The sequence below is a fragment of the Acanthaster planci genome, linkage group LG02, assembly GCF_054643075.1.
Source record: "Acanthaster planci isolate LZ-2023a linkage group LG02, COTS_SCS, whole genome shotgun sequence".
NCBI lineage: Eukaryota > Metazoa > Echinodermata > Asteroidea > Valvatida > Acanthasteridae > Acanthaster > Acanthaster planci.
The window spans coordinates 11,720,031-11,747,143 of record NC_141778.1 but is presented as its reverse complement, the minus strand read 5'-3'; the positions used below and the strand labels follow the sequence as shown (position 1 = coordinate 11,747,143).

At 42.6% G+C, this 27,113-nt stretch overlaps 3 protein-coding genes across 15 annotated transcripts in view; 1 reads left to right on the top strand and 2 right to left on the bottom strand.

Moving 5' to 3' along the window:
• Positions 1-5,320, bottom strand: part of LOC110978255 (intermembrane lipid transfer protein VPS13B-like) — a 34,197-nt gene extending 28,877 nt beyond the window's left edge. For 8 of the 9 annotated variants that reach the window (XM_087149091.1, XM_087149095.1, XM_087149093.1 and 5 more), the window contains exons 1-5: positions 5,206-5,320; positions 1,930-2,922; positions 1,378-1,562; positions 953-1,183; positions 337-568 (exon numbers count right to left, since the gene is read on the bottom strand). In XM_087149091.1, coding sequence (XP_087005217.1) covers positions 337-568; positions 953-1,183; positions 1,378-1,562; positions 1,930-2,857 — 1,576 coding nt within the window. In that variant the 5' untranslated portion in view covers positions 2,858-2,922; positions 5,206-5,320. The remainder of the gene's footprint in view (positions 1-336; positions 569-952; positions 1,184-1,377; positions 1,563-1,929; positions 2,923-5,205) is intronic. The other variant, XM_087149092.1, reaches the window with a different exon arrangement.
• A 307-nt stretch (positions 5,321-5,627) lies between these two features.
• On the top strand, positions 5,628-20,548 carry kdm1b (lysine demethylase 1B). 4 transcript variants are annotated; one of them, XM_022233094.2, is made up of 17 exons: positions 5,628-5,746; positions 8,789-9,006; positions 9,798-9,887; positions 10,145-10,379; positions 10,881-11,067; positions 11,276-11,314; positions 11,502-11,686; positions 12,380-12,556; positions 12,785-12,994; positions 13,246-13,417; positions 13,621-13,748; positions 14,499-14,705; positions 15,765-15,881; positions 16,009-16,134; positions 16,224-16,349; positions 16,658-16,810; positions 17,679-20,548. In XM_022233094.2, the coding sequence occupies exons 2-17, from the start codon at positions 8,804-8,806 to the stop codon at positions 17,760-17,762; spliced, it is 2,439 nt and encodes an 812-aa protein (XP_022088786.1). In that variant the 5' UTR covers positions 5,628-5,746; positions 8,789-8,803; the 3' UTR covers positions 17,763-20,548. The 4 variants fall into 4 exon arrangements, with proteins under 4 accessions (XP_022088786.1, XP_022088783.1, XP_022088784.1 ...); XM_022233091.2 differs by having other exon boundaries at positions 5,628-5,750; XM_022233092.2 differs by having other exon boundaries at positions 5,660-5,750; positions 8,772-9,006.
• A 360-nt stretch (positions 20,549-20,908) lies between these two features.
• Positions 20,909-27,084, bottom strand: LOC110978258 (uncharacterized). 2 transcript variants are annotated; one of them, XM_022233096.2, is made up of 2 exons: positions 26,967-27,084; positions 20,909-24,195 (listed from the first exon to the last, which is right to left on the bottom strand). In XM_022233096.2, the coding sequence occupies exon 2, from the start codon at positions 24,087-24,089 to the stop codon at positions 21,690-21,692; it is 2,400 nt and encodes a 799-aa protein (XP_022088788.2). In that variant the 5' UTR covers positions 24,090-24,195; positions 26,967-27,084; the 3' UTR covers positions 20,909-21,689. The 2 variants fall into 2 exon arrangements, with proteins under 2 accessions (XP_022088788.2, XP_022088789.2); XM_022233097.2 differs by lacking the exon at positions 26,967-27,084 and adding an exon at positions 26,710-26,749.
• Positions 27,085-27,113: the final 29 nt, after the last annotated feature.

The window sequence follows — 27,113 nt, the reverse complement described above, 5'->3', positions numbered from 1 at the left end:
GGGGAGGGGGGGGGCAGTCATCAATTATGTGGTTATGTATCTCTCTGCACTCACATGGAGGGAGGGTACCAACTCCCACTGGTGACATGTTAGCATGCTCATAGTGTAAAACGCAATAAAGAGAATGAAGGAAAGCACCACCGGCAATCAATGCATACACTGCCCAAGGGTGTGCGGCTCCTGAACTGTCCTTATTAGTTACACAAAGACCTCCACAAGCACTCAAAGAGTGTGCACAGAGACTGACTGCACTGTGTGTGATGGTCAAGAGATGATAGGGTCGCACTATTGAGTCACCGTGAAAAAAAAGGCACACAAGTTGGAAAAACAACCCACCGTTTTTGTTCCCCGTCAGCTCAGCTACAAAGAGGTAGTCTGTCCAGACCGCACCAAACCTCTGCGTGGCTAATGCCTCACTGAACGTATCCTGGTGAGTGTCCCAGTCCAGAATGAAGGATGCCCTCTGCTGTCTGTTCTCTGGACAGTTCCCGTCAAACAGGGAGTTGGTGAGGTAGTTTGTTTGCTTCTGGTTGTAGTCAGGAGAGCCGCAGTGTAAGAAGAGAGGACCCTGGTTGGAAAAAATAAAGTATAATTGCATTGAATGTCCAAATATTGATACACTGGGAAAAATACTTCACAAGGTCACACAGCTCTCGTACATACGCATATATACAAACTGAAATGACCTTTTCAACAATTGGCCTGAACGAGCATTGTCTTTTTTGGAACATTTCCGTGTGTTCACATTGCAGGCCCCTGCACTTTAAACAAATTTTAGTGGTAGCCACGAGGAAATCATGTCTCGAACCACTGTAGGTGGCTCTGTGAAGAGAAAAACAGGACCAGTGCAAGTTTTGTGGTCTAATTTGCAGTTTCCATGCGGGATGGAAGAAACAGAATTGTAGAGAGTTACAAACCAAATATTGGCCAGTGGTTGGATAGTTACATGTACCTGGTCAAGCATTCTTTGGTCATCTTCATCAGCGACCATCCCACACACACAATCCCCCATCACCGATGCGGTGATATAACTGAAACCCATCTGATGTACAAAGAATTCCTCCCCCTTCATTAACACTTCAATGGCTGATCCGTTCAGTTCCATCTTGAGTAGTGGGTAGGTTTCCAACTTGGCAGAGGGGGTGGAGTAGACCGGATGGTCTCTCGAGATTTCTCTGGTCAGCTGGTCAGAAAGAACAACACAGCTGTTACTAACGAACGACATCCAGGAAAACTTATTCAACAGTAGTGCTTGCAGGAAAAGCCTGCATTGTTAGTTTGAAAAGGAAAAGTCCAAATAAAACCATACACCTACATGTCCGCTTAGTTTGGGAACACCCCCATTTACCAGTAACAGTTTTGAGATTCCTTCATTACCTTGAAGGTGATACGCCCTCTGTTGCAATACAGACCGACAGCCAGTATTGGGTCGGGCCGTTTTTCTCTCTGTTTGGATCCACTCATTCCATCTTCCTCCTCCTCATAGTACAAGAGATCTGGGACGTAGGACCATGCCCATGATGCCCAGCCCTCAGAGCTGGAATCTTCGGCCTGGGAAGAGTCTGCAAACAGTGACCAGAATCAAACATGAAACTTCAGCTTCCCATGGAAATTTTCAATTAAGATATATGTAAGTCACATCTACACGTTCACTCAAACATTGCCTGTTTCAATTCCTGAAAAAGATTCAACTTTAGGTCTTAAGTTCCATCCTGAAGAATGGAACCCAATTCCTCTTTGTGAAGGACATCAAAGAAAGGACATGAGTTTATCTTGGGTGTGGTTTCTTGCGGTAGGAGAAGGGTACATGAATAGACAGGGTAGCATCTGACTGATACACTGTCCCAATGTTCATATCACTCTTTAAATTTAAGTTAAATGGAAGGCGGCCGGGTGCCCTCTAAATCTACCAATGGCATTTACATGTACCTGTTTTTGTGTCTCTTTTGACAACCTCCTCTGTTGCGGTCTGGTCCCCTGACTCTCCCGACTTGCTCCCTTGATCCAGTGTCCCGTAATACAATGCCAGGAGTAGCTGGAGTAGTCGAAGGAACATCGGCAGCTGTGTGTCTGACACAGACATGTCCAGCTCCTCACAGTAAACATTCATCTTGATGACAGACGGTCTCTTAGCATTCAGGCTGGCGTACGTCATAAGCATGCGCAGCGACACAGCACATCGATACACCATCGGCTCCTGGTAAATCTCAATCTTTCCGCTGGCATTCCTCTTATCCAAGCAGACTGTAATGTCGGAAAACTCACACACTCTTCTCAGTACCAGTTCTGGTAGGCTCAGCTCGGTGAAGGCTGACTGCCAGTCGGTGTTGACGGCAAAAGACTCGGCAGACTTGACATTCACTGACAGGACGATGTCATCCTCGACATACTTCAAAACCAGGTTTTTGACGACCAGCGTTACGTTATTAATGACCCTGTTCATCAGAGACTGCACATAACCAGGAGGTAAATCTCGATCCTGTTTCTCGTACTTCTGCTTTGCCTTACTTGCAGCCTCCGTCTTACTCACCAGGCTTGATTTTGAGGAGGTGCTGTCGTGCTCATCGTAACCTGCATCGCGAAGTTTTACCGCACATTCGATTGTGTTAATTGTGATGACAACGGGTTCGTAGCCCAACCGAGTCCACGGCACATGAATGCGTAACTCGTGGATGTGTCCGCTGACAAACGTCAAAGGGAGGTTAAGCTCTTGCTCCAAGACCTCAAGTCGTAGATCCAGTTTATTCAGCACCAGGTCACCGCCCCAAAGAGACAGCTGGAGGTCCTCCGGCTTAAGATTCTTGATGTACTTATCCACATAGCCAAGGAGAAAGGGAGAGATGTATGACTCAAGCATGATGGCAGTTGAGTTAGTTGACCTCTGACACAAAACACTTCACTCAGTCTCCAGGTACAGGTATCCTGAGAAACAAAGTTGTGTAACATCTTTGATATTCTTTGACGTTATTTAATTTTGCTTTATCCACACTTTAGAAAGTTTGGACCAATTGAAATTAATCATCAACATACTATGCACAAAATTGAAATGAATCGCATTTGCGTACCGTTAGTCAAGGGGATGGTGTGTCTGGATTTGCCATCATTTGGTGAGAAATTTTTCAGTGTTCGTCTGAAAAAAGTCCTTGTCTTGATTCACTTTTATTGAGCAAAAAAATAAACTTCCACTTTCAGAGGAAAAACATGTGATTTTGTTTTTATAATGAAAATTTCACGTACATGTACATGGTAAGATTAGGCATGAAAACTGGGGTTGGCAGGTAGCCTAACAGTAATACATGTGGTAATACAGAAGCTAGAATTCAGTTGGCCGTAGAAAATTTGATATGGTCCAAAGGCTACAAATTGTTTTCTACATGTTCATGATGTTCAGCATGATCTATTAAGGGCAACTTTATTGAGTGTACTCTATAATGAGTTGATTTGCCAGAAAGAGTTCCAAATTTGGACGTCACTTGACGCCCTGTGCACAAACCCTATGAGAGTAGTCAGGAGAATTCTAAGTGCTTTCAAATTAAAGTGAATAGTTTGACATTTTTGATGCTAACTTTGACTTTTTGAGACAATTTATTTTATAATGATGATTATCTACTACAAGGGAAAATAATTAGTGATATCTGTACATGTACATGTATGTACATGTATGTAGAATTATTACTAATTTGCCTTTGAATGAAATCCATTCATACGATAATTAACTCAGGAGGGAGAACAATCAACTTGCGCAAGAGTCAAAATTGTAATTAACAGGGACACTGTCACTATCAATGACTGGTGCGGGGTTTTCACATTGGCAGAGTATATAGACCAGGCGCCAGCAAATTTATACTAAATGATACTTTGCTGGACACACATGCATAATAGCTGCTTTTGGGGAGGATTTAGAAATTCTAACCATGACAAATTTTAATCTTGTTCTGCACCAACATAGTCGTTGAACTTCACATTCAAGATGTGGGAATCAGATCATTCTACGATTTGGGACGTTTTTCTCTCGAAAATATTGATTTTTCTGATTCACGCCACGAATCAGAAAAAGAGAATGTAAAACTCTGTAATTGAGTGTTGGATTCAATTTAGAATTAACAAAAGAATAATTTTCTTGGTTTTGGGGGACGAACAAAAAGGGGGATGGTCATTGGAATTCAAAATCAAACCCAGCTGGGAGCATGTCGTGATTTAAAGATGTGTACACTATCCGCCAGACCACAGATATTCCAACGGAACAAAACGTGATGTTCGACTTCCGCCGCACTCCGATAACGTGGGAGTGTGGTGAACGTTGAACACCACAGTTTTACTACTGATGTGCTAGTCCCTAACATTACTATACTACAATTTAGAGGTAATTTTATCCTTTATACGCTCACTCATGCCAAAGAGGGCACTGTCTACTTGTAGCCATCAGAATCAGCTAAATACCATTAAGGTAATTTTGCTGGCACCGGCCATATATAGGCCTACACTATCTTTCACATTATTCATGTTGGTGCAGCAAACATGTAAATGTTATTGACAGACTGCTAATAAAAGACATGAACATGATGACAGAAGGCCCCCAAAAGAACGACTGTGTTAAGCTCCAACTACAGCATCAATCCCAATTATAGTTGGGACCAGCATGGCCGGCCCAACTAGAACTACAGACTGTAGTTGGGCTGGCCCAACTAAAGCACAGAGGTTTAGTTTCATGAGTGTGTGCATGTTCCATAGCATGGATTAAGTCATTTTTTTACATCAACATCTTGTGTACCCCCAGAACTGTAGGGTGCGACGTCCGCTCCGCTAGCCTCCCGATCCCACGAGAGCGGAGCGGACGTCGGACGGACAGTTACATGTTTGGGGTACATCTTGTGTTTGTAGAATTTTCTTATAGATGAAGTGCCATTTTATGTCAGGCAAGGTGTGAAGTGCATGAACTTAGAAAAGGTTGAGCAATTTCCTTTTAAGATTGGAGTTGGGTCAGCCCAACTGCATCCGGCGTAGCAATCGTGTGGCCGTGGGAATCGCGACAAGCAGATCATGATCATCAGATGATCGACACGAAGACAGTGATTTTTATCGAAAACTACAATAAATCAGTAATGATGATCACAGTCGATTCTTATAATGAATTTGCAACAGATATGCTTTTTCTGAAATAATGTTAAGACAAAAGGCATGAAAAAATCCAACATTTAGGCCTACGTTATTTAGTCAGCTAACAGTGTCCAATTAAGTTCCACGTAGCTTGTTCAATGGAGGTCGCCATCTTCCACTTGTCAACATGTTATTTACGGAAAGGCCGTAACATTTTATGATGAGGGTTGGAGAAACTGATCAACCGTGTAAATAATCAAAAGCAAAGGTATCATATCTCTTTTCCAAAACACAAAGCAACAGTTAGACCTATTAACAGGGTTTTTTTTATCTTTACTGATTTAGTTGTGGGGATGTAGTTTGAAAATTTTGAGGGATGCACGAACGATGACCATGAATATAAACATATATTGGAACCTTTCAGAAAATTGGACTCGTCTAATCGGCTGTTACTTTGGCAAAGGGGTGTACCGTACAAGGCATGTTGGATTACCTTGTGGAATAAGAAAAGCATCGTTAATGTCAAAGGTCAGCTCGATTTAGTATTTTATACACGCTTCATTGATTTGCGATAGGCCCTACGTGTGGTTGATGGTTGAATGGAGTCTTCATTCACTGCTCACGTTGTGTTTGTGGTTTTGCCATTAACGTAGGTAAGATATTCGTGACTTTTGCTCCGTTTCATGATGAAAGTGAACCGAAAGAGGTTCTTTTTAAAGTAAGGTACGCTGTCAAAACATTACCCTTTACAGAATTTCGGTAAAACATGTGAAATGAATAAAGACCATGACGGAAAAAAGCACTAATGAATGTAACGATACAATGTCACTGTGTCACAGTCGAGTCACTGTCATGACTGAACAGCACGTTAGCAGGCCATGGGATAGGAAAATGTTTTCCCACCTCCATGTGTAGGCTAAGTGTTGACTATTGTTTTGAGGTTGACATTCACATGACAAAGAGGGCACGTCGTACATTAATCATTATGTCGAATGTATTTTGCAGTATGTGCTGCCTGACTGTTGACAATATGTCAGTTGTTTACGCGATTTGCGAGGTTGAGGCAAGACCTTTCATTTCGTACACAGTACCTGGGCATATCAGGTGACAGGGTACAGTGCTATACCACAGACAGACCGACTCAGTCATGTTAGTACACCGAATCTGAAAGGGAACGGTGGTGATCTGCGCATATTTTGAAAGTGCACAAATCTCAAAGTTGAGCAACTTTTAGAAGGTTGTGCATATTTCAAATCTGCGCAGATAACATTGAGCGCACTCTTTGCATGTGTGCAATTTTTGATAAACTCTGCGATTTTTAAAGGGAGTCACTATGGTTGGCGTTTGACTGTGCCTGGCGGGCAGCCCGTGGCACAGGGATTCCCATTCCCCGGAAGGCTAGTCTCCAGCTACATGTACATGTATCTGTCACCAGTCAAGCTGGGAAACTGTCGCCTTACGTAAAGGCTAGAATTCTAGCACAAACTAGCAGTTTTGGAGGTTATTTCATAATCCTTAATTTCCCTGATTGTTATTAGTTTTGTCAGGCATCCTACTTTTAATTTTATTGCAGATGCATTTCTAAGAAATACATGTATGGCTCTAAGAATTTAATAAATCTCACAAGGGATTTCTTTCTGAGGGAAGAAAAGTCCAAATTAAATATCAAAAGAATTAATAAATCTCACGAGGGATTTCTTTCTGAGGGAAGAAAAGTCCAAATTAAATATCAAAAGAATTAATAAATCTCACGAGGGATTTCTTTCTGAGGGAAGAACAGTCTGAACTAAATGTCAGCAGGGGAATTTAGTTGCTCTCACTTGGCAATATTCATTAAAATGCTTTAATGGCCAAATTTCTCACGGCTGGCTGGCATGACGTACAGTGCCCCAGCCGCATAAGTATACATGTATATGCTACATGCCGTACACACACTTCACGCACGAAACAGACCCGACAAAAGTGTGTAAATGTATGCATGTAGTTGAATTCAGCCTCTCACGTACGACTTATGTGTGGTTCATGTATTCTCGCAATTTTTCATCACTGTGCACAAGTTTTATGGCAATATCTGTGGTTGTGAAATTCAAATATTGCACACAAATTTTAAATTTCTACATTTGCAAAGATTGCCCTCAACAGTGACAACCTTGATGAGGCCTTGTTTCCCACATGTCCTAGGCCGACCATCCCATGTACAAAGTACTATTAGACCACGATGCGACCATATAGGCCTTGTCCGACCTTCATGATCATGATGATTTAGACATGTCAGGCTCATCATCATGATCATGCCAATCAATATTGCTGCTTACGTGTATCACCACTTCCTGCCCCGATTTCTCCTCCCCCTTGCCTCATTTTTGGGATATTTGATTTTTATTTTTAAGCAAAAATTCCACCATATTTCAACCTTTCAGACTATTGCACTCTGCAGAAAATTTGCATGTTTCTTTGTCTACGCTATGTTACTTGCCAGAAGCATGGTTATAAACATATACCCCCCAAACAGTTACAAGACTGTGAGTAATAATGGCTAACCATGGCCGACTTCTGAACAGACCTTGTTAATGCCATTTTTTATCATGTTTCCTAAATCTATGGGGGGGGGCATGTGGCCAAGTGGTTAGGATCTGTGGCTTCCAATCATAGGGTTGGAGGTTCGAATCCAGCTGCTGGCCGTATGTTGCGGCCCTTGGCAAGTCACCTCACCCCTGCTTGTCTCTCTCCACCCAGGAATATAAATGGTGAACAGCACTAGCTGGGGATGCAACCTGCGATGGACTGGCATCCCATCGGGGAGGGGGGGCAGAAATATTCTCAGTTGTTTCATACCACGGAAACCGGAGATAAACACCAGCCTGACGAGCCGAATCGGCTCGGACCAAACTTGTTTTTTTTCCCCCTAAATCTATCATATTCAATGTAATCTTACAAATAGGATGGTGCCAGACTATTTGGGGTTCCATGCCTCACTTTCGTTTTTTTAAATGTTGTGTAAAACATTCACATGATAAATCACATATTTAGAATATTAATCTGGAAGGAATTTTTTTTCAATTTCATTTTTATTCTTGGACTCCCAAAATGAAAAAAAGTGGCTAACCTTGCTTTCAATTAAGTATGACTGACTTTAATATGAATAAAGTCAGTTCTTCGCCCAAGTGCAATCAATGCAATATGCACAGGTTCAGAGTGTATACAGTTGGTTGCCAGCACAAAATGACATTGGCTCTTTTGTGCAGTCCTCTTCACTGCAGTTGGTGTAATGCTGAAGTCTTTCTTTAAGTCACTGCACCAACTATGCCTCACAGAAATATCAGGTTGCACTTGTGTGCTGTCCAATAACTGTGCCTCACTGTTTCATGTGCATCATTGTGCAGTAAACCAAATGCAGTGAAGAGGACTGCACAAAAGAGCCTGTGTCTTTTTTGTGCTGGCAACCTACTGAACCTGTGCATATTTGTGTTCCACCTAAAAAACACATGCACAAGAGTGACTGTGGGCATTCATGCATATTTGTGCTGTAAAACCAAAGGAGGATTACTACATGTACATGTAAATACAGTTTTTAATTGATATTCAAAGTTTAAACAAAAGGACCAGATACATGTAAATGTGTTAAATGTGAACTACACGTACATGGACTGGTCAGGACAGTGACCAGCCAATAGGAAACCTGTTTTTTCAGTGTGGTGAATTCAAGATGTCTGGAAGAGTGAAACGAAAACCAGAGAAGCTTCTGGATGAAGAAGAGGTAGCTTCCCCTAGTCCCAGCCCTGCAGGGGGTGGAGCACGAGGCAGCAAAGCCAAGTCAGGAGGCTCGGGGCCCAAGAGAGCCCACAGGAGTTGTGAGAAAGCCCGTTGTCCTGCCAAAATGCCGCTGTGCTCCATCAGTGCTCACGAAAGGTGTTGTACATGTAGCTTGCCATCGTTTAAAGAAACCATGAAATAGAAATATTTCGATAAATTTTACTAAAACCCTTGAAATTGCATCTTCGGGTTTCAATTAACCTTATTTTGAATTTTTGTTTAGCAATTTTAACCCATATTTTGGAGCTTTATTGGTTTTTATGCTAATGCTTATTGGAATATTCATGAGCAGAACTATAATGTCATCCAAGGTGCCGAATTTCAATGTTGCACAGATTTGTGCACAGAAAATTTCTAAATCTTTTAGACACTGCTATCGTAGATTTCATTTTCTTTAGCAATTGATTGTTGTGTAAGTATATATAGCAATAAGCCAGCAAGCATCCTTTTCACAGAAATGTTTTTCACATAGCAAATTTGGAGTTCACAATTTGAACATGAAAACATGCAACCTGAACCATGTCTTCCTGCATTCACATCAAAGCAAAAGTGCCCTCACTTGTCCAGAAATGCGTGGTCAATTTTGAATGTTTAAAAAAGTATGCCTTTCAGTTCACGTAACTCAAAAAAAAGATGTCAAACAGTCTTCATACATGGAAGAAGAGTACAGAGATACACAAGAAATGATTCTGAGAAAAAAACATTTTATGGATCCCTTTAATAAGACTTCAATCTCACACTTTTCAAACCCCACACATGTATAATTTCTTCAGCTACATATCACTCTGTGTAGGTGTACAAGCAGGGTTTGACAACGTCTTCAAGCCATAATGAGTTGGTGTGATATGATATCGATTTCAATTCCCTTGTATCCTTTTGGCATACAGGTGTGCTGGTAATGGCTACACGAGTAGATGGTATCACTTATCAGCAGGGGAACATTACTGCAATGAATGCTTTGACTACTTCTATAGAAGGTAGATATGTAATCGAAGTAACGCTGTTTGGTGTACAGATAGATGCGTTGACAAACCGACAGGTTAACTGTGACGCTTGACTTCATTTTGAAATAGCAAGGGAAGTAAATAGGAGAAACAGTGCCGTCGTAGATCGGTTGAATTTTACAGGCTGTTTGAAATGACTGTTGATGGATTGTTTGGTTTAGGCACTGACCCAAAATGTTGAGTTAAAATGGAGCATTCCCTGATCCTGGGTTGTTATATGTCCTACCCAGCCACCGTGTTGGCTTTGAGCAAGTCTCGCGTTGGAAGCGAGAGTGGAGCTGCACAGGCAAGACGGAGCCCAACCTCCGCACCTTCATGGTGGACCAGCTACTCCCCTACTGGCTACAGTGCAGCAAGCCAGGCTGTGGGAAATGGCGCACGCTGCCCAGGGGGCACGAAATCAATGCCGACGTCATCAGACAGTTCACGTGCACGATGGGGAGAAAGTGTGAAGCTGACGATGGGGTGAGTGGGGACTGTGTGCTGTGCTTCTTATTCTTGCCATGTCTTCAGGCACGCAACTTTTCCTCGGATCAGCTGATTTCCTCGTTTTTCATTTCACACTCGTGTCGTTGAAAATTGAAAACTACTGTACAAAGTCTTGCAAAGAGTGGAATTTCCTCCTTTTTTTGTCAAATTCCTTGTTGCATGCCTGTGTCTTCCAAAACATTTAAAATTTTTACTTTGTCATCACTCATTTGGCTATAAGAAAAAAAACCTTTTACCCTTTGAGTGTGTGTAAAACTCTGATCCAGTTTGTTAGAGACACTTGTATATATGCATTTTTACTGTTTCTTTAAACTAACTGTCCCAGGTTTTATTTTTGAACAAAATTAGGACAGTAGTCTCACGCTCATGGTTTCTGGGCTTCCAGTCTCAGATCAAAGTCATGCCAGGAGGTAGCTTTTGATGAATGCAGGAAAATGGAGTTTAACCAATAATCTGTGGGTGACATACTTGCTCTAGGAAAGTACCATCTCCTGTGATGAGGACGAAGACATCCGAGTCAAGCAGACCCTCCAGCCGGAGTGGCTGGAGACACTACTCTTCCCTCCCCTCCTCAAGAACTCCCCCGCTGCCCCATTCCTGGCATCGTACTTCCCAGACGGTGTAGGACTCAGCGCTACCTGTGAGCTCGTCAAAAAGAAACCAGGTGTGTAGAAGTGATCATCTCTTTTGCACGGTAAACTTTATTTCCTAGAGATCCCTGAAATACTCCGTTTTGTTTTGGAAGACCAAGAGAAAATAGGATGCGCCAGGAGTCTCAGAGAAGGTTTACTCAACCTGTAACAACAGGAAATACAGTTGATTTTTATGATGAAAATTGGTATTACTTAAAAATTTTTTTTTTATTAATTTAGGAGAAAGACATTCCTACAGTGGCACCTCCAACATACCAGGTAAAAAAAAAAATCTGAGCTTAAATTGTTAATTCTGTTCTTTTAAGTTGTGGTAAAATTCCTGTAAATAATGATGCTGAAATTTGCCATCTAGCAGATTTTAGATTTTAATGTTCTGAAATTGTTCCATGAGGCTCTGCTGATATCATTGCCGCATTGTTGCTATCCCATGTTTTCTGATGCCTAGTGGCCGGCGTCAGCCCCTACTTCCAGCCCTTCTACCAGCCAGATGAGCAGGGTAAAGCCATGTGTGTCCGGCCAGACATGATGGAGCACGATGAGATCCAAGAATTCCCAGAATTCACCAAGGAGCAGCAGATGTACCTGGCACTGAGGAACCTGGTTATTGCCCTCTGGAGTACAAGCTGCAAGGTCTGTTCACCTTCACCAAGTCTTTGCCCCAAAATATGACTGAAATTGTGAGCCCACATAATTTTCACGATTCCCTTTTAACCCTTTCTCACCGGGAAGCGGTAAGAGCTGCCATAAAAATTGAGATCCCTCAGCCCGCTTTTCAGCTATTTTTCTCGGCCCACGCTTGAGCGAACACGGTGAAAGAAGGCAGACCCTGGCTCTTGTGTATATGGTAATTGGTCCTTGTGTGTAGCCCAGAAATGAAAAGAATGAATTTAAATCATAATCACCAGCTTCACATTAGTCCTCACTTTGAAAAGAGGCAACGGGAATGTGGAAGCCTGAGTAGAGCTGCATGCCCCCGAACAATGAGCTTTTTCACTGTGTAATTCAAAGCGTGCAGAGCATGCAGGGCCACAAACCGAGAATTTGCGGTGTGGCAGGTGGCCTTCGTAGCCGAGCGAGGCTGGAATTCTCAGAGTCGGTTTTCAGAGAAAAGTCCCGACGTCAAGGGGTTAAATTCAGTAGTTTGCAATTTGCACTTTAAATTCGGTTTGAACCATTACAGGTCTTCCAGCCTAGCAAACGTTGGTAGGAAAGGTACCTTTTTACAAAGGCAATGGTAAATAACATTTGTAAACTTAAAGCACTTTTCCCGATATATTAGAGTTCAGTAGAGCATGTAATGTGACTGCCTTTGGAATTTCCTAGGAGTTTTTGACAGTGGAGAAATGCAAACATCATCTGGTAGTCCGAGGGCTGATCAGAATTCGCTGCGCCCAGTTGTTGGTACCCATCATCCACTTCCTCTCTCGGAAGGGTCTCATCAATACAGGCTTGCTCAGAGATCCACCAGGTGGGACGTTGTTACCACCGGAATTCAAGCAAGTAAGTCCTGGCTTCAATTGCCATCAAAACCTTTCGAAATACCAAATTCGAATGTCTAGGTGTGTGCTTACTAGAGTATTTAGGTTTGTGTTAAGAAAATACAGTCTTAAAGTGTCCTTCTCAATGTTAGTCACCTTCCGGAATGTTTCAGAGGTTCAGGGTTCGATTCCCTGTAGAGTGTTTATAAGGTGTTTGGTCACAATTGCTTTTGTTCTTCTGATCCTCAAGGGTCCAGTGGTCATCATTGGAGCAGGTGCAGCAGGCTTGGCGGCCGCTCGTCAGCTGACCAACTTTGGTTGTCAAGTGACAGTCTTGGAGGCACGAGACAGGATTGGAGGTCGTGTCTGGGATGACGACAGCCTTGGCGTGTGCGTGGCCAAAGGGGCACAGACCGTCAACGGTTGCATCAACAATCCAATCTCACTAATGTGCGAACAGGTAACATTGTTTATGGGCATTTTCTTGCTCGCGTTTGATGCTTCTGTTTCTAATTTCAGTGGCAAGTTACATTTCTCTCCGGCGAAAATCAGCCTTGAAGCTTCTGTAAAAACTAGCGAATACCCAAGTCCAGTCAGTGTTTGTTATTTAGGGAACTTAATATAAACAACTCATTGTCTCTGTTCACCATTTTTCTATTGTTTCTACAATTCTAAATTTGATATCTTATAATCATCTTTGCCCTGTCTCAGGCGGGTCTGAAGATGAAGCTCATCCAGGATAGATGTCATCTCCTGGAAGGAGATGGCAAACTCATCGATGCCTCCCTGGACCGAAGGGTTGACTTCCATTTCAATGCCATGCTGGATGCCATAGCAGAGTGGAGGAAGGACAAGACTCATTCTAATGATGTTGCCTTGGGAAGTAAGCTGATCAGATGAGCTGGAGAATTCAACGATTTGTTGTATTGAGAAGTTGGTGTGTGAGAATATCTCAAGCACCAGACGATTGACAGTCCAAAAACTGGAGCGTAATTTTTTGGTTAGGGAAATAGGTCACTTCAACGGTTTTGTCTGCAGGAAACCCAATGAAGCCAAAGTTTATGTCATTTTACTTAATTTTGACAGAGAAGCTTTTTGAGTTCCACCGGATCTTCATGGAAGAGACTAGTCTGACTTTCACTCCGACCGAAAACAGATTACTTCAGTTCCATATCAGCAACCTGGAGTATGCCTGTGGCTGCAATTTGTCCAAGGTAACTAGTGAGGAGATGTGCTCTGCACGTTATCTTGGTTCCTTCAAGACGGCTCTTGCATGTTGAATAGTATCATTGACGAGGCTAGTATTTGAGGAACTAAATGGCTTTTGGTGGCTAAATGACATTTGCTGTAGATGTTTCCAACAGTGAGACTTCTGCGCCTTTTTTCGTTGGTTGTGTTGCCTTTACAACTTAGTTTGAGCAGTCTGGCTTACCAATGTGCAGCTTGTCCAATTAGAAAAATCATGCAGGTCTGCTCAGCTGTAAAAGTGTTACTGTACTGCTATGTTGTTACTTATTACTTACACTATTACAGTAAACGCTGGCTAAGTTGGCACTCTCGGGACCCCAAAGTTTGTGTCCACTTACGCGAGGTCGACTTCTGCTGTAAGTTGTCATTTTGCCGACTTACACATGAATGACGTATGTAGACGTGTGTACATGTATATGATTTGGATTCAATGCTCAAAGTAGTCCCAGACACAATGAAATGATGTATAATTGATTCTGTTACAATGCTCTGAGGTTTTAGCGTGGGACTTTTGGAGACCTCAGTGGTACAGTGACATGAACGGAGCAAACGGAGAGGGTCGACTTGAGCATCTTGGCGAGTCGTACAATGTGGGATTAGCCAGAGTTTACTGTACATTATGATATAATTTCCGTTTGCTAGCATCAGTATTGCTATCACACTGGTGTGTCATACTTGCAGTTCTAAATTATAACATTTTGTGCAATGATTTGAAGGTCTCGTCGTTACATTGGGACCAGAATGAGACCTTTGCCCAGTTTGCTGGTGACCACACCCTGCTTCCCGACGGCTACTCGGCAATCTTCAACCAGCTGGCTGAGGGACTGGACATCAGGTTGGGTCAGGCTGTGGTTAGTGTGGACTACTCAGGACAAACCACGGTGGTCACAACACGAAGTGGGAAAGAATTTAAGGCTGCCAAGGTTGGTCATTTTGAAATTATTAGTTGAACTTGTAATTGGGATTTTGTTGGATCAGATTTCACCGGCAACCAAGATATCAGTTCTAGATCTGATTTTCATTCTGCATTAACCACTTGATGCCGAATGACGTGTAAATGCACATAATTTTCCCTATTTGTTCCACGGAGGATGTGTACTCTTGTTCAAGAATTCTTTTCTCATTTCTGCTGTTGGTGTATTAACCACTTCGGACCGGGGCATTTTTCAATGTTGAGGATGCTGGGCCGGCATGACTATCATTTTTTCCGTTTTCAAAATCCTTCAACAATTCATCATTCCATTTAACAGTCGTTTATAGCCGCACGGAGTAATCTTCAGGCACTACTCTAAGTTGACAGGTGACCTTCATTGACACCCGAATATTTCAGCCAGGCCTGCAGCCTTGTAAACAGAGCCCAGATTGTGTGGTGTTATACAGCTGTCTTTTGTTCACGAACCTGGCTCAGTGCACTGCTGACCTCTTTTCAATAGGGGCCAGATTAGCATGCAGCGGTGCTGTGTGGCTCATCGCTGCGGTGGTGGAGAGCTTTTGTCCCCAGTGGTAATCCCCTTGCTCTAAATACCCCAAACCCTGGTATACGGTTTCAAAATAACGCTGGATTATCACCACTTTTGAGAGTGAAAAATGCCGGTCATGCCCAGCAGCCTGGTCTTTTGTTTGGAGTACGGTCTTTTGTTACAGGGCCTTGTTTCCTTTGTCCGAGTTCGGAGACCCCGGCCACACATATAAACCATACGGCTCCGATCCCGGAGTCCCCGGCTGGTAGTGGTTAACGCCTGGTGCGTTGTTGGGTCCAATTGCAATGTTGAAGGCTTTGTGGGTAAAAGACCTGCCCCCCAGCAGCTTTTTTGGGTAAGAAAAATCCGACATTAACTAGTTAATGATTGTATAGCTGAGTTCTCAGAACATTCAGGAAAAGAATGCGGAGCTAGGGACTTGATATATTACAAAGATGGTAAGAGAGCTTGTATTCAAGCAAGCAATATGCCACTTCATCAGCAGTTTCTCTCTATCTTTAGGTTCTTGTAACTGTACCCCTGGCCATACTTCAGCAGGGCCTGATCGACTTCCACCCTCAGTTGCCCACTATAAAGCAGCAGGCTCTTCGCAATCTAGGAGCCGGTATCAGTGAAAAGGTATTTCTGTTTGAAAAAGAATAGATATCCAAAGATACAACCAATTTTGCCAAAATTGCTTTCAGAAGGATTTGATTTTTCCCTTAAAGGGCAGGGCCTCATTCTCAATTTCTGGTTTTTTTTCCAGATTGCTTTGAAGTTTCCTCGGAGCTTCTGGGGCAAGAAGACGTTCGGATCAGATTACTTTGGCCACACCCCCTCTATCGACGACAGACGAGGCTACTTCAGTGTGTTCTATGACATGACGCCAAATGTAAGTTTTGATTAGAAGGGCAACCATAGATTGTTTACATTGATTATCCTGATTGATGATTGGTTGAATGATTGATTATTGTTTATCAGAGCAAAGACTGCCACGTCCTGATGACAGTACTGAGTGGTGATGCCGTTGAGAAGACCAAAGATCTGACAGATGAGCAGATAATTGCTGACTGCATGACCTGCCTGCGAGGACTGTTCCCTGAAGAGGTAACTAATACACACATTGAGGTCAGAGGTTGACAAAGGTCATAGGTCATAATCTATAAATACTAATAATTGAATTTAGTCAAGTACGTGTAACTATTACACAGCAACATTTGTTCATTTGAATCAAATTTGAGAACCTGGTCTCGGCATTTAGAGAAGATTGTAATATTGGTTCAGTTGATGGGCGATGTAAATTCAGAGACAGGTCTGTAGATAAAAAAAATCACACCATGCCCCATATTATCCCGTTTCCTTCACCCCACACGCATGTCACTCATTAAAATCCAGCCATCTTATCTGGTTTGTAGGATGTACCTGAGCCGATGAGTTATTTTGTGACGCACTGGGCCAAGGACCCAGATGCACAGATGACCTACAGCTATGTCAAGACCAGCGGGCACGGTGAAGACTATGACACCATGGCAATGGACGTCAGCCAGAAGTTGTTCTTTGCAGGAGAGGTAATACTGAGGCCACCAGCCCCCCCCCACCGAAAATAGATGGCCCTATTATTCTTACCATGATGTGCACCTGTTAAAGCGTTTCTTAGGAGAAATGTTGACCGCCAGGCTACTCCGAGTGGTGGATATAACAGGCAGACAAGGCAGGGCGCAATTTATTGCTGGAGGAAATCGGTTGACCTTGATTTGAGACAGACAGGGGAAAGGAGGGAAAAAAAGAGATTCTGGTCGGGAGGTCCACAAGGACGGTATTGTGAGAAAGGAAACCTGAAGAGCATTTTTCTGTACCAGAATTTAAGGGATTTGTGTTGAGGGGTTGTTATGTCCATGTCCCGATAATATTCGGCTAGGGCTAGCTTCCACACGCCCATGGAAAATGGCTGCCGTCATGAACATAAATCCAAGGAGGTGAGGGGGGACATCCCCCTCAATTGTTTTTTGGAGGATGAGCTGTTTTTGTGGTGAAGAAATATTGACGTGGATAGTGAAGAGTTTTATGGACTTTTCAGCAACCAAAATGACTTTAAAAAGGGAGAGCAATAAAAAATATGCCAATTTGGTTTTTGCAAGGGCTGAATACCATAGAGCAAGGACCCGTGTACACCTGTTATCATTAACATCGCCCCCTTGTGTCTTATGGTGTAAGCACCCCCAGCCGCTTTTCAAAGTTCCTGGCCCAAATTCACACCAGTGGCTACAGTGTCTTGCTGGTGGCTCTAACACCTGTAGGGGCAGGAAATTCTGACACCCTCAAGGGTGGTGGCGGTCTCCGAGCCATGCACATTCTGACAGTAGAATTAATGACATGATTGGTCATTTGGGAATGTTGATCTCCTCACCAGTTTGACTTTGTTGCACCATTTTTCAGGCTACAAATCGTCATTTCCCTCAGACTGTGACGGGGGCGTACCTCAGCGGAGTCCGGGAAGCCACCAAGATAGTCTCCTGCTGATAAACACTGTCGGGCACATGGAAGCACACAGGGAGAGAGTCTTTGTGAAAAGGGTGGAGATACTATGATGTATGGGGTGTTGTCACATCCAAGTGTAAATTTCAAATGAGCGTTTGTAAACAATCTCCTTTCCAAAAAATTCCTACAAACTAGATACAGAAATCCTCGAAGCATGATATACCTTATGAAGGAGGAATTACCCTCGCAGAAAGATAGTGTGACATACATTGCTTCCCTTGTTCTATTTTAAGTTCCGCCCACAGGCAGTTATAGCCCCCTCCCTTGTTACATGTACTCCACATCTCTTCCTGCACTTCCTAAACTCGTTCCTATAAATGTGGCAGTGCTGCTTTTTGAAATTAGCTACCTCAACAAATTAAATCCTTTTTTTTCTGTTGAATAATGCCAAAATGGTTTGCAATTTCTGTATCTTTGTTGTTTTCAGTATACATTAGGACTAATGGTGGTGTTTTGTGCTGCAAATTGCTGGCAACTGTAAATACTGTGAATGGTTTGCAAGTTTCTTTTTCATTTCTCACAAAATATTGAATATTGATTCATTTCCTTATGGCTTGGCCTATTGGTGTAAAATTATTCACATTTCATGAATGGAAATGCAGCAATTTTGTGCTGTTGAAATTAGCATTGCTCAATTGGATATATGCTGTGGTGACGATCGTTTGGGCTAACCTGTACGGCATCCCAGATCTGTGTTTTTGTGAAAGAGTTTGCATAAGATTTTAGGAAAGTATTATCTTTTAGCTTGCCTTTTGAAAACGACAGAAATAGGTTGCATTACGAAGGATTGATGGTTCTTTAAAAATGGCAAAAACAGGCTGATGTAGGCTGATTTGATCTTTTATCACTGCCAGGGCTCACTAGTTTTGTAAAGTTGATGTAACGTATCAGACAGAAGTAACCGTTGTTTCCTTCAGTTTTTGTATAGTACTAGTCATATGTGTACCATTGTTCAACTGTCTGTGCCAGTATTGTTGTTAAGGCTGACACAAGTCATCAAGCTTCAAGTCACAAACTTCTCAAATATCCCACGAGCTAGCTTCTCTTTACAAGTCCTTGATGACACTTTCACTGGTCGTGTGAAAGAGTGGACTATGCACAAAAACTAGGCTGCGCTAGTGTGAGTGCTTCAAGCTCTAATGGGAGGTATTGGCTGACAAATCTTCAGTGCTTCCTGAGGTGTCTGGTTCTACCTGACGAAAAAAAAGATGCTGCTGCTACTGTTTTCACTTGCTTGGATCAGATGGAAATCAATCCGGTGCACTTCATCTCAGCCTTGGACCGAATTAATGTAGAAAATGGCTTGAGAGAAGCTGTTGGGTTTAAAATACAGGCTTCGACGTGGTAGCCATCTTGTGGGGCATTTTGTTTTTTATTTCACATGCTCTGCACAAAGGTGGTTTCCCTATGTTCAAGAACTGCCATGCAAGATGGCCGTCATGCAAAGCCGCTATTGCAGGTTGTAAGCTGAAGGACATTCAACCACTCTTGGCTTTGTCAGCAGCTCCAGTCCCATGACTGAAGATTGGACTGACACACTGAGGGATACTTCCAGTAGTAAGATCAAGTCCCCTCATACAACTCCAGGACGGTGGTTATGCAGTTGGATTACGCTTGTTCATTCAAAGCCTTTAAATGGTGGAGTGTGTGAGACCAAAGACAACAGCAGACGTGAAGCCAAGGTCGCAAAAATTACATTTGAATATTTGCATTGATGTAATGTTTTAATGTGATGTTTTACTGTTTGTGTCTCTAGTGCTGCAGAAATGTACAAAGTTTGAGCAAAGATGTAATACTTAGTTGTATTTATTGCAGATTTGGAAGTGATTCTTAATTTCTTGTATGTAGTCATTTTTGTTTCATGTCAACGAGAAATGTGGCAACTTTTTCAGAAAAGAGTCGGGGGGGGGGACGGCTAACAGTGATACTTTTGCATGCAGTTCACAAGATGCATCTGTGCGCCAGTGTTGTGTGAATAGCAGTGATGTCATGACACTGGCTACATTTGCTGTATTTTGCTTTGACCATTTCAGAGTAAAACAAGTTTGTAAGCAGTGGCATAGCCAGGGGGGAGTACCCCCCACAAATTCCCCGGTGCCCCCCACTGAAAAACAAACAGAGGAATGGATATTGAATAAGGCTAACAAAACTTGCCCCCCAAAAAAACACACCACTGAAAGCTGGTGCCCCCTATATGATGCTGGTGCCCCCTATAAGATGCTGGTGCCCCCTATAAGATGCTGGTGCCCCTTTGTGCCCCCTTGCATAACATCCTAGCTACGCCACTGTTTGTAAGAACCAGTCCATACCTCGCTCTTGTGAATTTCCAACATTTGAGCAGCAAAGAGCATTCTGAATGAATTGTTACTCCAATATATCACAGCTGTGACATTAAATATCTAGGTGTCACTCAACTGCTTAACACTGTACCCGTTGATTAATAATCATTGTAAAACAGCATATTCCATGAGATGCAATACAGGTGATTCACAGTAGTGCGCCTCCAAGAGTGTGCAGTGCATTGACCAATCACAGAGTGGGAAATCTGTCGACCCTGTCCAAATGCGCATTGTGTTAACAGATTTCGCACACTGTGCTTGGTTAATACATGTACGTCGCAAACTCTTGAAGGCGCACTGTTGTGAAACACCCGTATTTTATTCAAATATTCTAAAATGTGAAACCATTTGTCAGTTTATACAGCACACATGCCAGTAGAATTTTTTGTACCATTTTGTAAAATAAATAATGTACTGTTTGAAACAAAACCAGCCGGAGGAGATTCTTTTGTGCATATGAGGGTAAAAGCTGACTTCAGAGTAGCATGTTTGGGTAGACCGTAGAAGACATTGGGTCTGGTAGCATGGTAACACTTTCCCCATCTAGATTTCAAATGTTGGAGACTTGGTTAAATCTACGGAGAAAAGGGAAGAATAGCTTCTGCCCCATTGTGACACCAGGGATGATTACATTTGAATGTCATATACCAGCAATTAAAATGAAAAAAGAATGCGAGTGGTCTTGGATCAAGGCATATGGACTATTTATAAAGAGCAAGTAAACTCTGTTCATCTTGCCAACTGGAGGTGGAGACTACTTAATCAACAAAAATGGTCAACATGTACATGTTTGGCTTGAGAAATGATTTTATTTGTTTAATTTCCAAAGTGCTACTTTAAACTTCACACTAAAACACAGTTGGATATCATTATTTAATCAGTTGAACTTTTTAACACCAGACATGACTTGGGGCTTTTGGTCCAATCCTGGCTTTCAGAGATACTTTCTTGCTAAGGAAGAATACAGCTTCTTACTTTGGTTTTACATGCCTGTAACTGAATTAAGACATATTGTCTGTTTGGTGCCGTACTTCAGCCGGAAATTCCATAAGCTTTTTCTGGGCCCACCCTATTACAATTCCTTGATTAATGTTAGCCCGCTGGGGAAGAACTGTGACTGGAACATGGTAATGGATAGTGGTGTTCTTTTGGAGAAAGATTGAAGCCCCAGTTCGGCTTTGGTGATAGTGACACGACAATCGTTACTTTGCACCACCGCCACTGCTTGACTCAATGATCTGCCATTTTATGAGTACATTACAGTCTGTGTGTTCCAATTCTTTTCTCTTTTGCCATGCCTCCACTACTGTTTTGTCGTGGTGTACATGTACTTGAATTCACATTGGTTGGCTCTGCAAGTGAAATGCCATTTCTTAATGTAAATTATTAGTCTTCATAATCTCCCATTAATCAATTTATGGAGCAAAGAAAGCAAGTCTGTCTCGAGTACATCAGGCTCGCAAGGCTGGTGTTTATCTCTGAAATTTCAAGTTTTGGCCATACATTGTAAATGTCTACATTACTTTTTTCTAGTGTCGGGTGGTATTGAGTACAGTATATATACAACCTGCTACTCTTTCCACGAGCTTCCACATTTGTGTTTCCTTAACGTGATATTGTGTGAGAAGGCCCTATCACAAACACCACAAACGTATGGTTTCTCTCCGGTATGGACCCGCTGATGGGACACTAGAGCATATCTCTTGATAAAGCCTTTCCCACAAGTCCCACATTTGAAGGGTCGGTGGTTCGTGTGAACCTGAAGATGGTGAGACTTGAGGGTGTGCCGATGGCCAAAGCCTGTGCCGCAAATTTCACAGATGTGCTCTTTCTCCTTTGTGTGGACAATCTGGTGTCTTTTCAAATGGTGTGGTTTCCTGAAGACGTCGCCGCAGATGTGACACAGATGTGATTTCTTGTCTGTGTGAGTCTGGCGATGCTCCCACAAATGGCTATACTTGCCATAAGCTTTGCCGCATGTCTCACAAATGTATTTTTTCTCCTTGCAACCTTTCTCAGACGTTTTGTGGAGCTTTGAGTGTTCCTTCAACTTGTCCTTGCTCTGGAAAGCTTCGCTGCAAGTTTTGCAAACATATTGTTTAGGTTTGGCATGGATCACCTGATGAACCCGGAACTCAGCTTGTCCTGCAAATGTTTGGCCACAGTTGCCACAGTGAAATTTTTTCCGGGAGTGGACTTTTCTATGCAACGTCAACGTGGATTTAGCTGAGAAGGCTTTGCCACAAATTTCACAAACAAAAGGTCTTTCTCCAGTATGTGTCCTTTCGTGCTCTCTTAAGTGGCCAGAATTTGAGCTGCTCTTTTTACAAAATTGACACGCGAAAGCTCTTTGGCTCCCTTTCTTCAATACACTTGCTGCTTTGCAAATTTTACGTGTCTGCGAGTGTATGATCTTGTGTGTCCTCACAACACCCCTCGTTTTAAAGGAATTGTTACAAATATCGCAAACAAATGGCCTCTCCCCGGTATGGATTCTCTCATGTTCTTTCACATGAGATTTAGTGGTGAAGCCCTTGCTACAAAACTGGCAAGCAAATGGCCGCCTATTTTCATGGTACATCTGGTGCACTTGGAGCCTATTTAAGTACATAAACTTTTCATCGCATATGTCACATGAGAACAGCTTTTCTCCAGTGTGGATCCTCCGGTGGGCAGTTAAGCAGCTTTTGAGCTTGAACGTTTTATCGCAATAGTCACAAAAGAATGGTCTCTTATCAGAGTGGATTCTCTGATGGTCCTTGAGGTTGCGATCAAATTTAAAGGATTTGTTGCAGATTTCGCAAATGAATGGCCGGTCACTGGATTGGGCATTCTGATCATTCATCTGTGGGTTTGTGCCTGCTGTCCTTTTACTTTGATGCATCGTGAGGTTGCCGCCCCCAAATTTGTCTTTGTGAGAATTTGATGAGCCAGTGTCTTGTGATTCAAGACTGCTCGCAGGAGATGCTGGTGAGCCAGGCTCATCACTCTGAGCAGTCTTCTCATCCTGTCTGGTTTGACTGACTGGCTGGAACAGTTCCTCATCAGAGGTGCATTTCTTTGTGGAGACACATCTACCCCTGTGTTTCTTTAAATTGCTACTTTGTGAGAAGGCTCTGTCACAAATATCACAAACATATGGTTTCGCTCCACTGTGAACCCTCTCGTGAACTTTCAAATTGCTTTTACTTGTGTAACCCTTGCCGCAGGTTCCACAAACAAACGGTTTCTCCCCTGTGTGGATTCTCTCATGCTCTCTTAAGTGACCCGAGTTTGAGAAAGTCTTCTCGCAAAACTGGCAGGCGAAATTTCTTTCAATTCCCTTTCCGCAACACTTGTGTTTCCTTATTGGAGTAATCTGTGAGAAGGCTTTGCCGCAAGTATCATAAACGTATGGTTTCTCGCCAGAGTGGACCCTCTGGTGCACAGTTAAAGTACTATTGGTTGCGAAAGCTCTGCCGCAAGTTGGACAAGCAAATGGTCTTTCCCCTGTGTGGGTTCTTTCGTGATCTCTGCAATGGCCTGAATTGGAGAAGGACCTGTTGCAAAACTGGCAACCAAAGACTCCTTTGTTCCCTTTTTTTGAGACACTTAAAGCTTTAGAGTTTCCCTGCATTTTCTCAGGTTTGTCTTGTGTGCGACTGGTTTTGAGGGCCTTCCCTTGCTTATTGTTTGACTCTCTGTGATGACTCTGTGCACGCACAGAAATGTCTGCTTCCTGAACTTGAAGTGAGTTTGGCACAGTGTTACTTGTCTTGTCTTCCTCAAATTTAACCACATTCATTGGCAGTTCACAAACTTGTTGGGCCGACTTGGTCATCTCAGTGGACAGGGTATTGGAATTTGTTGTCTGCTGGCAAATTTCCTCCTCCGTTTCACTCAGACGTGTTGTCTGGGGGTCACTCCTTTCACCGTTTCCGTGAAAATTCAACAATTTTGCCTGTGAGTCACAATTCCAGAGAGCTGCCATCTTGGATTTTAAGAAACTGGATCACAGACTGAGATTTGTTGTCTGCTGGTGAGTCCTTTTGCTTCACTCTGATGTGCTGTCAGCATTATCATTCCTCTCGATGTCTCTGGTACACGAAAAAAATGACAGAAATTATGCAATTAAACCTGTACATCTGCTGCCATCTCTGACTTTGAAAATATACAAGCATGTGCGGTTTTCAAATTCTCTGCTATTCCATGTACTTGTGGTGCATAGACTGGTTTCTAAAAGAGGATGAAAGCTATTAGTACGACTGATAACTAGGAAGCTAGTTACATTGATTTGGGGAACTTTGAAGCCTTCCAAAGTCTCTGCTGTGTAGAAATTTCTGTCACACACCACAAAAGATATTTAATGAAGTGTAAACTTTGGTGCAGAATTATAATGACTCAAGTCAATGACTCAACTCGAGTCTGACTCGAGTCACAACTTTTGGTGACTGGAGATGGTCTTCCAGGTGCAGATCTACATTATTATGGGCAATTTTGTGAAGCATGACTAATTTGCCGATGTGTCTTCTCTGGTTGAGTGATGGGAGTTAGAGGTTATTGAGCATGGCCGTAACTGAGCTTTCTCTACCATAGTCATTGGTGACAAAGCGAGCTACTCATCTTTGAACTGCCTCCAGCTTCTGTTTGTTTTGTTAAGTGTTGGGATTCTACAAAGAGTTGCAATACTCAACATGAGGTTGACAAGGCTCTTGTACAAGCTTGAATCTTAACTTTTTGAGGGGCACTACCAAGGTTATGGCAGAGGAAACCACTCATACCATTTGCTTTGGAGACAACGGTATCAATATGAGTGTTGTATTTTAAGTCAAATGACAAGGTAACTCCTAGATCAGGTACTTGTGATGATTCAGCACTTTGAGAATGTGATTGGACAATTTAATTGAATACCCAATGGTACATGTAGATTTCCTTCTAGTGAAATGTAGTACACTGCATTTCTCAGGGTTAAAGGACATCTGCCATTTCCACTCCTACTTTTCAAGCAACTGCAGGTCTCCCTGGAAGATCTCACAGTCTGCTGCTGATGTAATAGGGTGGTATACAATAACACAATTGCAAGTTGCAATTTTGTCAGACCCACAGCTCTTCCCATGATACAGCTGCATGTACAGTACATGTACATTGTATGAGGCTAATTTAACAGCAATGTGTGAGGCACATGTAGGCCTAGATCTTCTGGATGAATACTCTGAAAAGATCTAAATGAGCATCACTCAGAATGAAACTAGGGGGTTGTTCATTCCAGCTGAAGATGGTTTTGCAGTGCTATTTTGAAGCTAGATAACGTCTCGACAGAAGTCCTGTGTTTTGGCAGCTTATTCCAATCTCTTGCCATCTTAGGAAAAACGAATGAAGATACGTGTAGGATTGTGACACAGACTGTGGGATCCAAGTTGATTTGTCTTACAGCTCCTAGTGTTCATTCGTGTGCGAGCTGATGGAGGTTCTTGCAAGTCAAGGAAATCTCTTATATTCAGGTCAACTCTGTGATGAATGACTCTGTGTAGCATGACTAAGCTGCTGTACCGTCTTCTCTGCCGTAGGAGGGGAAGTTTGAGCTTTTTTAGCATTGCTATAACAGAGCTGGTCCTACTACATGTATAATCTTGAATGATTGCACGCACATGACGCACCGCCCTGCGCTGGACAGCCTCGATCTTGTGAATGTGTTTCTTTGTATGCGGATTCCATACAGAGCTACAATACTCAAGGTGAGGTCGAACCAGACTCTTGAAAGCCTGGGCTTTTACATGGACTGGGTTAATTCCAAGCAACATCAGTCACCAAATTCATCCAGTAAACCAAATACTATGCAGTCAGGGCCTTCAAATTTAACATCATCCCGGCAAATAAAGGCTGTTATCTGGTTATAGGCACTCGCTGTATCCAAAGTCTATTCGTGAGTGGAATCACCTCGACCAAGACCTATGCATCAAGACTTCAAGACGTCAAGAATTTTAAATCCAAGTTAGAAACCATTAATATCAAGACGCTGGCTTCAAAGGCCAACTTCAACATTTAGTCACGACTTTGCACATGACCCCCCCAAATGTATGCGACAACCAGCAATGGTGTTTGTACGTGAATGGACAGACACAAACTGGAGCATTACTCAGGTTTCTACGAAGAACACTATATTAGCTTTTGCTGTGACAATGTCTAGGCCTATAGGGCTACAGGCTGATTCCATTTCATGTCAGATGAAAGGGTAACACCAAGGTCATGAAGGTACATGTAGTTATGATGATTTGTTCCTGATAACTTATCACCAGACAATGAGTAACTGTAATGAGTTGAAGACCGTTTTCTTGTGAACCGGATGATGCTACATTTCTCGGGTTTGAAATTCATCTGCCGCTAAGTTGAAAGACCTGGCACCACTCCCTTTCTAATTTTTCTAAATTCTAGCTTATGAAGGTCTTTTTGGAAACTTGTTTCATGTGTTTGGACTGGGTCCAGATTTGTTGCAGATTTCCTTCAAAGTGCATTTATAACTTATACTTGTAATTGCTCTCAAATCGTCTGTGAGTGAAACCATTGGTGATACTGCATGAAACTAAAAAATGATAACAGAATATTTGGCATACCCCCAGTGGGGTCCGACCATCCGACTTCCGCCCGCTCCTATCCTACTTCATACAATGAGCCATCCCAGGATATATAGGGAGTCTCGTAAACTGGCCCCCAGTCTGGGGCTAGGCCTAGACTTGCTCAAGTTAAAAACGAGATTGACATTTTTTCCAAGCTTAAGATTCAGCAAGGCTTATTGACATTTTTTCAAGCATAAGAATCAACAAAGCTTATGTTGAAAATGTTATCTGCTCCTAAAAATTGTTTTCTGTACCTTTAGCCTCCTTGGTGTCTTGAAATTTCGAGGGCAAACTTGGAGCAGGGTAGCTTAAAATGGCTGGCTGCCACTCAGCTGCATGCCACTAGTCAGCGACGGCTGTTGTATGTATGTTCTGTCCATCCAAAGATGGAAAAGCGTCGA

Coding starts and splice junctions, on each gene's coding strand:
- kdm1b (XM_022233094.2), top strand. CDS start 8,804: ATGTCTGGAAGAGTGAAACGAAAACCAGAGAAGCTTCTGGATGAAGAA. Junction 11,687..12,379: donor TCTGGAGTACAAGCTGCAAG/GTCTGTTCACCT, acceptor GGAATTTCCTAG/GAGTTTTTGACAGTGGAGAA. Junction 12,557..12,784: donor TACCACCGGAATTCAAGCAA/GTAAGTCCTGGC, acceptor CTGATCCTCAAG/GGTCCAGTGGTCATCATTGG.
- LOC110978258 (XM_022233096.2), bottom strand. CDS start 24,089: ATGGCAGCTCTCTGGAATTGTGACTCACAGGCAAAATTGTTGAATTTT.